This window comes from Eriocheir sinensis, chromosome 11 (genome assembly GCF_024679095.1).
Source record: "Eriocheir sinensis breed Jianghai 21 chromosome 11, ASM2467909v1, whole genome shotgun sequence".
NCBI classification, from domain to species: domain Eukaryota; kingdom Metazoa; phylum Arthropoda; class Malacostraca; order Decapoda; family Varunidae; genus Eriocheir; species Eriocheir sinensis.
In genome coordinates this window covers 14,201,603-14,210,788 of record NC_066519.1, presented here as the reverse complement: position 1 = coordinate 14,210,788, position 9,186 = coordinate 14,201,603, and the positions used below count along the sequence as shown (strand labels likewise).

General features: G+C 43.8%; 2 protein-coding genes across 3 annotated transcripts in view; one reads left to right on the top strand and one right to left on the bottom strand.

Annotated features, from left to right (window-relative positions):
- The window catches only part of LOC126996922 (D-aspartate oxidase-like), a 44,787-nt gene extending 35,881 nt beyond the window's left edge, over positions 1-8,906 (bottom strand). The window contains exon 1 of the mRNA XM_050857860.1: positions 8,890-8,906. The gene's annotated coding sequence lies outside the window, so the exon portion shown is untranslated. The remainder of the gene's footprint in view (positions 1-8,889) is intronic.
- On the top strand, positions 885-8,875 carry LOC126996921 (D-amino-acid oxidase-like). 2 transcript variants are annotated; one of them, XM_050857858.1, is made up of 8 exons: positions 885-1,231; positions 3,014-3,224; positions 3,874-3,997; positions 4,104-4,243; positions 5,841-5,997; positions 6,854-7,042; positions 7,153-7,245; positions 7,409-8,875. In XM_050857858.1, the coding sequence occupies exons 2-8, from the start codon at positions 3,016-3,018 to the stop codon at positions 7,520-7,522; spliced, it is 1,026 nt and encodes a 341-aa protein (XP_050713815.1). In that variant the 5' UTR covers positions 885-1,231; positions 3,014-3,015; the 3' UTR covers positions 7,523-8,875. The 2 variants fall into 2 exon arrangements, with proteins under 2 accessions (XP_050713815.1, XP_050713814.1); XM_050857857.1 differs by lacking the exon at positions 885-1,231 and having other exon boundaries at positions 2,862-3,224.
- Positions 8,907-9,186: the final 280 nt, after the last annotated feature.

Below are 9,186 nucleotides of genomic sequence, written 5' to 3'. Positions count from 1 at the left end.
GAGGGTATACGGTAGTGCTGAGATCTAAGGTCGTATTATAAAACATCTCGTCCCCCAAGAACACATATTTGACAAGGCTTTCGTAGGAGTTGTGGGCATTTCCAGTAGTAGTTTTATGACCCTGGTGGTAGTATGACCCTTCTTCTGTACCATGAACCTGAAGAAACACTCATGAGAACCCGTCTGACCCCCTCTTTGACCTTTAGAAACAGCTGATGTGAGAAGCAAAAGTGTCTTACATTACCGACCTAAAGTTTATTCACCTTAATTGATATGAAAACGAGGGACACTTCAGCTGGGGACATCTTTTTTTTATCTTCGGGGCCAAAACTTGTGTAAGATATGCGAAGTCAAGCGTGTATCGATGTGTTTCAGGGAGGTTTTCCGAGAGGGTGTGTTGTGTAATGGAGCAGATCACTTTTCTAAAACACGAAGGGTCAAATTCTTAAAACTCATCGCGCTAGCTCATATTTGACAAGGGTTTCGTCGCGGTGGGAGTTTTGGACATTTCCAGGGGTAGTTTTATGACCCTGGTGGTAGTTTGACCCTTCTTCCGTGATCCTAAAAGAATACTCATTAGAACCCGGCCGATCTTTTTTTTTTTGGCCTTTATAAATAGTTGATGTGTGGGGCGGAGGCGTCTGAGAAAATGGACCTACGAGAACCCATATGAATAATTATATAACTAAAATCTTAAACAATCTCTCATCGTTGTTATCTCTCTCTCTCTCTCTCTCTCTCTCTCTCTCTCTCTCTCTCTCTCTCTCTCTCTCTCTCTCTCTCTCTCTCTCTCTCTACCTATCTATCTACCCAATTATCTATCCATCTATCAGTAAATTCTTAAAAAAACACGAATTATTGTACTTATTTTTTTTGTATTCTCGCAAATCCCATTATATATTGCCTGGGGGTTGGGATATCATGTTCCTCCCTTCTCCTTTCCTGTGTACTTTTGCAACAATAAACCAGCAATCAATAGGGTACAGGTGAAACTTGCTACGATTTCCGCAAACTATAAAATCCTACGGTAAGATCACGTAACAAACATCTACGGTCCGAACCCTCTAGGCACAGTGCATTGGCCGTTGTCAAGGTTGCCTATATATAGAGGAGGGACCCAGCGCAGCAAGGCCACACGTTTAGTAGCGCGGGTACTTGGCGTCAGGGTCTGCCACAGCGGGTCTTGTTACTAGGTTGGCGAGTGGCACAGAGGCGAGGTGCACAATTCGTGGTGAGTGGGTGTGCTGCAACGGTGTAAGGCTGAGACACGACGAGCTGGTTTAGTGTGAAGACAAAAGACAAAACGTTGGGCATAGAGAAGTTACTGGTTGTGGTAGTGGAAGATACGGACGCAGATGTGAATGTGTGATGCTTTTGATCGAACCCCCAGCGTGAATTAGTGCATCCATATCGAGTGTTCTCTTGAATGGAAGAAAAATATAGAAGTTATGATTCTCGAGGTCTTAAGTGAGAAATTTGTTTTAACGGGGCCCAACATTCTGATCGCTTTATTCGTGGTGGTGTTTCAGAAGTTATGATTCTCGAGGTCTTAAGTGAGTTTATTTTAACGGTGCCCAACATTCTGATCGCTTTATTCGTGGTGGTGTTTCAGAAGTTATGATTCTCGAGGTCTTAAGTGAGTTTATTTTAATGGAGCCCAACATTGTGATCGCTTTATTCGTGGTGGTGTTTCAGAAGTTATGATTCTCGAGGTCTTAAGTGAGTTTATTTTAATGGAGCCCAACATTGTGATCGCTTTATTCGTGGTGGTGTTTCAGAAGTTATAATTCTCGAGGTCTTAAGTGAGTTTATTTTAATGGAGCCCAACATTCTGATCGCTTTATTCGTGGTGGTGTTTCAGAAGTTATAATTCTCGAGGTCTTAAGTGAGAAGTTTATTTTAACGGTGCCCAACATTGTGATCGCTTTATTCGTGGTGGTGTTTCAGAAGTTATAATTCTCGAGGTCTTAAGTGAGAAGTTTATTTTAACGGTGCCCAACATTGTGATCGCTTTATTCGTGGTGGTGTTTCAGAAGTTATAATTCTCGAGGTCTTAAGTGAGTTTATTTTAATGGTGCCCAACATTCTGATCGCTTTATTCGTGGTGGTGTTTCAGAAGTTATAATTCTCGAGGTCTTAAGTGAGTTTATTTTAATGGAGCCCAACATTCTGATCGCTTTATTCGCTGTACTGACGCATTGGTTGGACGTGATTTTGACACCCAGAGAGATTTTCGGAAATAAATAAAAAATGTCTTAGTACACGATAGAAAAAGGAATAATAGCCATATGTGATTAATCGCCTAAGGTGCATTGAAGAGACACGAACAAACACGTACATGGTTACATAATAAATATCAAAGAGGGAACGAATATTTTGCTACAACGTTGGAAGTGAGATTATATTTTCAGACCTAAGATTATAGTTAGAGTCTTTAATATTGTTTTCCTCGTAAAACTGAAAAAAACGGGATTTTGACACCCAGAGAGATTTTCGGAAATAAATAAAAGTCTTAGTACACGATAGAAAAAGGAATAATAGCCGTGTGATTAATCGCCTGAAGTGCACTGAAGAGACGAACAAACACGTACACGGTTACATAATAAATATCAAAGAGGGAAGGAATATTCTGCTACAACGTTGAAAGTGAGATTAAATTTTCAGACCTTAAGATTATAGTTAGAGTATTTACTATTGTTTTCTTCGTAAAACTGAAAACGACGGGATTTTGACACGCAGAGAGAAAGCAATAAGGAAATAAATGACTAGATAAACGTCTTTGTACATGATCAAAAATATAATAATAGCCATGGCAAGCAAGATTTAACCCCTAATTTTTTTTATTTTTTTTTTTTATTACGTCTACGCCTATTGCGCCGGTAGGTCATGGCGCAGGCAAGTGTTTATAGTGGCGCCATCTTCTCTTGCAGTCTTCAGTTACAGTCTTTACTATTGTTCTGTTCGTATGGCTACATAGGCGAGAGACCGCTACTAAATATTCTCGTGTGTGCAGCGATGGGTGAGCGCGGTGCAGGGGTGCGGGTGGCGGTAGTGGGCGCAGGCGTGGTGGGGCTGACCACCGCCACGCTGCTGCAGGAGGCGCTGCCGGGGGCCTCCGTCACCGCCCTGGCCGACAAGTTTGGTCAGGAGACGACCAGCGACGGGGCGGCGGGCATCTTCCGCCCTTACCGCCACTTTCGCGGGGCACACGAAGACGACGCGAGGTAAGGCCCGGCGGGGATAGGATTGATTGATTGATAGTTTATTGTTGCAAGTAAACAACAAAGGAGAAGGGAGGAGCATGCCATCCCAACCCCCAGGCAGTACAGAGTGTGATTATACAACTAAGGATACATGTGGAAGTAGCACCAGGACACTAAAGAGACAATGGTAGGGGACAAGTGCTAAAAAATAAGGGCCTTGATTTAGTCAGGGGAGAGAAAAGGGAGGGACGGGTCGATGGGAACACTTTTCTCGATTATTTTTTGTTCTAGTCTCTTGTTTTATCGTGGAAGTCAACGAATCCAAGAGTACGTGATTTGTATGCTGAATCCAATCTACTTATTTCTTACAGTGACAAGGGTATTTCATAGTCACTAATAGCGGACTTTTTTTTCTTGTTAGCTTTTGTTGTTGTTATTTTTGTTTTTGCCCTTGAGATGACTCCCTTACTCTAATAAAAAATTATCATGCCTATTAGTATACAAAACCTAACACTACATCACATGGAGGAGGTGTTGGGTATACTGATTACGCTTATGAGTGCATGCATAATGAAACACAAAGAACCTTTCCTCTTAGACATGAGTAGTGGTTGGCTTACAAATACTTTTTACTCCTGCCTGTACCAGTGTATCGCCCACGTGTTCGCAGGCGGTGGTTGTCAGACTCCTACGCTTACTACAAAAGAATCATTGAGTCGGAGGATGCAGTCGAGGCCGGGGTCAAGCAAATCTCAGGGTACCATTTCTCCTCCAAACACCCGGACATCGTTACGGTACGAACCATCTATCAAAGAACCTGCACCGTACTGTTTTCTTCCCCATTTTCCAAATATTAAAGCTCCCTCTGAACCTTTTCAAATCCTCCTTTTTCCCTCCCAGCACGCCTTACTCAAGACGCACCTGGAGGAGTGTCGTCCCTGCACGGAGGGAGAGCTACGGCTGCACGGCTACAAGTACGGCTACTTCAACACCACCGTGCTGGCCGAGTGCCGCTCCTTCCTGCCCTACCTCACCCGCAGGTTAGTATATGGGGGCAGCGGAAAGGATAGGGTTTAGGGGTTGTGAGAAGGCGTGACTGCATCAGATACCACGACCATGATGAGTTCTGGGCCGTAGTGTCGAGAAGGGAGGCTGTGGCAAAAAGTGGTGTTGTCGGGCGCTTCCAACCCTCACATCAACTATTTTCAAAGGCCAAAAAATACTCAGTCGGGTCCAAAAAGTAGTATTGTCGGACGCTTCCAACCCTCACATCAACTATTTTCAAAGGCCAAAAAATACTCAGTCGGGTCCAAAAAGTGGTATTGTCGGACGCTTCCAACCCTCACATCAACTATTTTCAAAGGCCAAAAAACAGTCGGGTCCAAAAAGTGGTATTGTCGGACGCTTCCAACCCTCACATCAACTATTTCAAAGGCCAAAAAACAGTCGGGTCCAAAAAGTAGTATTGTCGGACGCTTCCAACCCTCACATCAACTATTTTCAAAGGCCAAAAAATACTCAGTCGGGTCCAAAAAGTAGTATTGTCCTCATATCAACTATTTTCAAAGGCCAAAAAATACTCAGTCGGGTCCAAAAAGTGGTATTGTCGGGCGCTTCCAACCCTCACATCAACTATTTTCAAAGGCCAAAAAATACTCAGTCGGGTCCAAAAAGTGGTATTGTCGGACGCTTCCAACCCTCACATCAACTATTTTCAAAGGCCAAAAAATACTCAGTCGGGTCCAAAAAGTGGTATTGTCGGACGCTTCCAACCCTCACATCAACTATTTTCAAAGGCCAAAAAATACTCAGTCGGGTCCAAAAAGTAGTATTGTCGGGCGCTTCCAACCCTCATATCAACTATTTTCAAAGGCCAAAAAATACTCAGTCGGGTCCAAAAAGTAGTATTGTCGGACGCTTCCAACCCTCACATCGACTATTTTCAAAGGCCAAAAAATACTCAGTCGGGTCCAAAAAGTAGTATTGTCGGTCGCTTCCAACCCTCATATCAACTATTTCAAAGGCCAAAAAATACTCAGTCGGGTCCTCACGAGTGTTTTGTCTTGGTTCATGGTACAGAAAAAGGGTCAAACTACCATCAGGATCATGAAACAACTGCTCCTGAAAATCCTTAGTTGTATAATCACACTCTGTACTGCCTGGGGGTTGGGATGGCATGCTCCTCCCTTCTCCTTTGTTGTTTACTTGCAACAATAAACTATCAATCAATCAATCAATCAAATGCCTACAACTTCTGCGAATGCTTTGTCAAATATGTGTAGCTACTTGGGCGCGAAAATGTTCAAGAATACTGCTCTTTGAAAGACTGTGGTGCTGAGTTATGGGAGTTACACGTCTGCATTAAAGAAAATCTGTTCAAAAACGTCACACACTCAGCGTTGCCAGATTATCGTATTCACCACAGTATTTATCATTTTTAATTAAGCCTCGAACTATCGTACCTGCACAAATAACGATAGAAAATTAAAGTTAGCGTTAAAGCTGTTATTTATTGATGCTCTTTTTTTTCCCTTTTTGCCATAGTTATCGGTCCGAAACTACGAAAATACAATGCGATGAGTACGATAATTTGGCAACGCTGCACACACTCCCCACCTTGTCGTGAACGCTTCGCAGGTTCACGGCGCGCGGCGGAAGGTTCGAGCGGCGCCGCCTGGCCAGTCTGGAGGAACTCGTGGGCCACTACGACGTCGCGTGCAACTGTTCCGGGTCCGGCGCCAAGGAGCTCTGCCAGGACGTCACCGTGGCGCCCATCAGGGGACAGCTCTTCAAGGTGGGTGGGAGGCTTTGAAATTGTATGCCACTGTTAATATATGTGGGATAAAGTCTTTTCCTGCAGTAAATTCACGGTCGCCGACTATGTAAATTGTATGCCACTGTTAATATATGTGGGATAAAGTCTTTTCCTGCAGTAAATTCACGGTCGCCGACTATGTAAATTGTATGCCACTGTTAATATATGTGGGATAAAGTCTTTTCCAGCAGTAAATTCACGGTCGCCGACTATGTAAATTCGTGGAGTCAGTTGCTTCGTTGGTTGTTTCCCGTGCGACAACAAACTTAACCCCTTGACCGCGGATTTCCTACAAGAAGACATCACCAAGCTACAGGACTGGAACAAAAAGTGGCTGCTACAATTCAATGAGGAAAAATGTAAAGTCCTGCACCTTGAGAGAGGATATCCAACACACCAATACCACATGGGAAACACTACACTATCCACCACAGAGGCAGAGAAAGACCTCGGACTATATGTTACCAGGCTACCCGTGAAAGCCGAATCCGTGCCAATCGCAGCGGACGGGTTAATCTTGTCACCAGCCGCTCACCTTACCCATTATATACTTTCACTGTTAATTAGTTTTGTATAAGCTATGTTCAAGATGGTATGGGCTGTTCCGAGGTGTTGAAATACATATAGTGCCTTCCAGGAGTTATTTCTTGAAGCCTGTCTGGTGCGTCAATTATTCGCGGAAATTCAACATTCGCGATAGAGTGTCCCCCGCGACCCCAGCGAATGAAACCTAGTATGCGACTTTCTTTCATGCGAGGGTATCTATCTCCCATATTCTAGTATATAAGACAACATTGGTGTGCTGAGATCGCTTGCTGATTAATTTTGTCTGCAGGTGAAGGCGCCGTGGATCAAAAACTTCTACTACATTGAGGACGAGACATACATCATCCCAGGCTTTGAGGCGGTCACGCTGGGCAGCACCATGACCTTCGACAACCACGACCCCGAGGTGAACAAGTACGACTCACAGAGGATATGGGACAAGTGTGTGGCGGCGCTGCCCTCGCTGAAGGACGCTGAGGTGAGGGACTGCTGCGGGCAACTGACTATGGGAGTTATTTTTATGCACCTCAACTTTGAATGACGACTTGTGATGACACTGAGCCCCTATACATGACAATCCCCACACAGGTGCTGCGGGAGTGGGTCGGGTGGCGCCCCTACCGGCCTTGTATCAGGGTGCAGAAGGAGACCATCACCTTCCCCAGCGGCAACACCCTTAAGGTAAGCTGTTTGTTTGAAGAAAGACAAAGAAAGAACTAGAAAGAGAAAGAAAAAGGAAATGAAAGTACTAAGGATATTTGTACCATGACTATCTCCTTGGTGGGTTTCAAGACTGAATAGAGGGCGAGAAGTATAAAGGTGTACTGAATATGTTTCCCCCCAGGTGGTGCACAACTATGGCCATGGTGGGAATGGGGTCATGAGCGCCCCGGGCACCTCCATGCACGCTGTCACCCTACTGCTGGAGATGCTGACAGGGCACCAATCCAAGTTATAACCTCTTCCTGTTGTACTACTACTACTACAGTGATGCAAATCAATGATTTTTGATAGTGTATGTAAATGGGAAAAGCTGAAAGTAAATGTCAACAAAAGTAAAGTGATGGTTTGTGAGCAGAGTAGAAGTGAGGTTGTGGATTTTGTATGCCCATATATAGTGAGAAATGAATGTGAAAAAGAATGCAAAATAATTTTGAATGGTGAAGAAATGGAGGAGGTTAATGAGTTTAAGTACTTCGGATCAGTTATGTGTAAGCATGGTGGTACAGAAGGAGAGACAAGAGAAAGGGCATTGTAAGGAAGAAAGGTGGTAGGGTCTTTGGGACGAATCATGAATGGCAGAAGTGTGAGCATGGATTGAGGTAAAGAGGGATTTGATTAATATAGCAATAGTACCAACCCTCACATATGCAACCGAAACATGGGCCTCGAATGAAAGTCAGAAGTCTAGAGTGCAGGCAGTGGAAATGAGTTATTTGAGGAGTGCATGTGGAGTGAGTAGAATGGATGGAATGAGTAACGAAAGTGTGTATGACCGTTTTGGAATGTGTCACATGGGTGAAGGGAAGAAGTGTGGAGTGGTGGAAGACGTGAAGCGACAGACTTTAAAGTGGTTTGGCCAAATGGAGCGAATGCAGGAGAGTAAGATGACCAGGAGGGTGTATATGAGTGAGATAGAGGGAGGGAATGTTAGAGGACAACCTCCAGTGAAATGGAGAGATAGGGTGCAGGAGTATGTCAGGGAGAGGGGTGAAAGATCCTTCAAGAAACTTTGAGCAGGTAAGGAGGGAGTGTCTGGATAGAGAGATGGAAACTTTTCTGCTGTGGCCATCCCCTGGTAGGAGTTCCTAGGAGCAGGCATCAAAGATGAATGAATGAATAAATGATGCAAATCATTTTTACTGTTCCTGCATATGATTCCTGCTAGACTGAAACTAATTGTTGGGAGCTTGACTTTTGGTGACTTGTGACTTCAAGTTTGTCTGTCACTCAATAGCTCTGGTGCCCTGTTCCTGCAATGACCTCCTTCCAAGGGGCTGGGCACAGGGAGCCTCCAGTTCTCTGTTTATACATTCCTTTTTTGCAACATCAGCACCTCATCTCCCACCTCTCTCTCATGTATTCCTCAAATACGAAATAAAAATGTACGTAAACGCTTTTAGTAGCCAGTCTTAAATTATTTTTTTTCTGGTAAAAATGTATTTAAGAAATAATATAGTATGCCTGTACTTTCATTGACTTGTAGCAATTGCCCCGGGGTTGGCGTCATGGGGTTAATGAGGTGACGTGCCTCCCTGCATTTGTGTTGACAAAAATCAAACAATACTACTTCTTATTAACTTCATGCTCACAAAACTCACTTACCTGGAGCAGCTGGAACACAGTCCCCAGGTTATATTAACAGAGTTCTTCACAAAGGATGCATGCCAGTGTTAGCCATCAGTGGGTTGGTTAGGAGTTGTAGCTGCAAGGAAAGTGGAAAAAAAAAAACAATAATAATATGGAGGTTCATGCACCCAGGCAGCTGCACAAAAGCAAGGCTGTTTGTTGGTATGTTAAAGAACTTGCACTAAATAAACTGATTTTTAAAGGCGTATCAGAAAGACAAAGTTATGGCGTCTAAAGGAAGTTGAGTCCAATAAGCAAATTAATAAAAAAATC

Coding starts and splice junctions, on each gene's coding strand:
- LOC126996921 (XM_050857857.1), top strand. CDS start 2,887: ATGGCGCAGGCAAGTGTTTATAGTGGCGCCATCTTCTCTTGCAGTCTT. Junction 7,043..7,152: donor CCTCGCTGAAGGACGCTGAG/GTGAGGGACTGC, acceptor ATCCCCACACAG/GTGCTGCGGGAGTGGGTCGG. Junction 7,246..7,408: donor CCAGCGGCAACACCCTTAAG/GTAAGCTGTTTG, acceptor GTTTCCCCCCAG/GTGGTGCACAACTATGGCCA.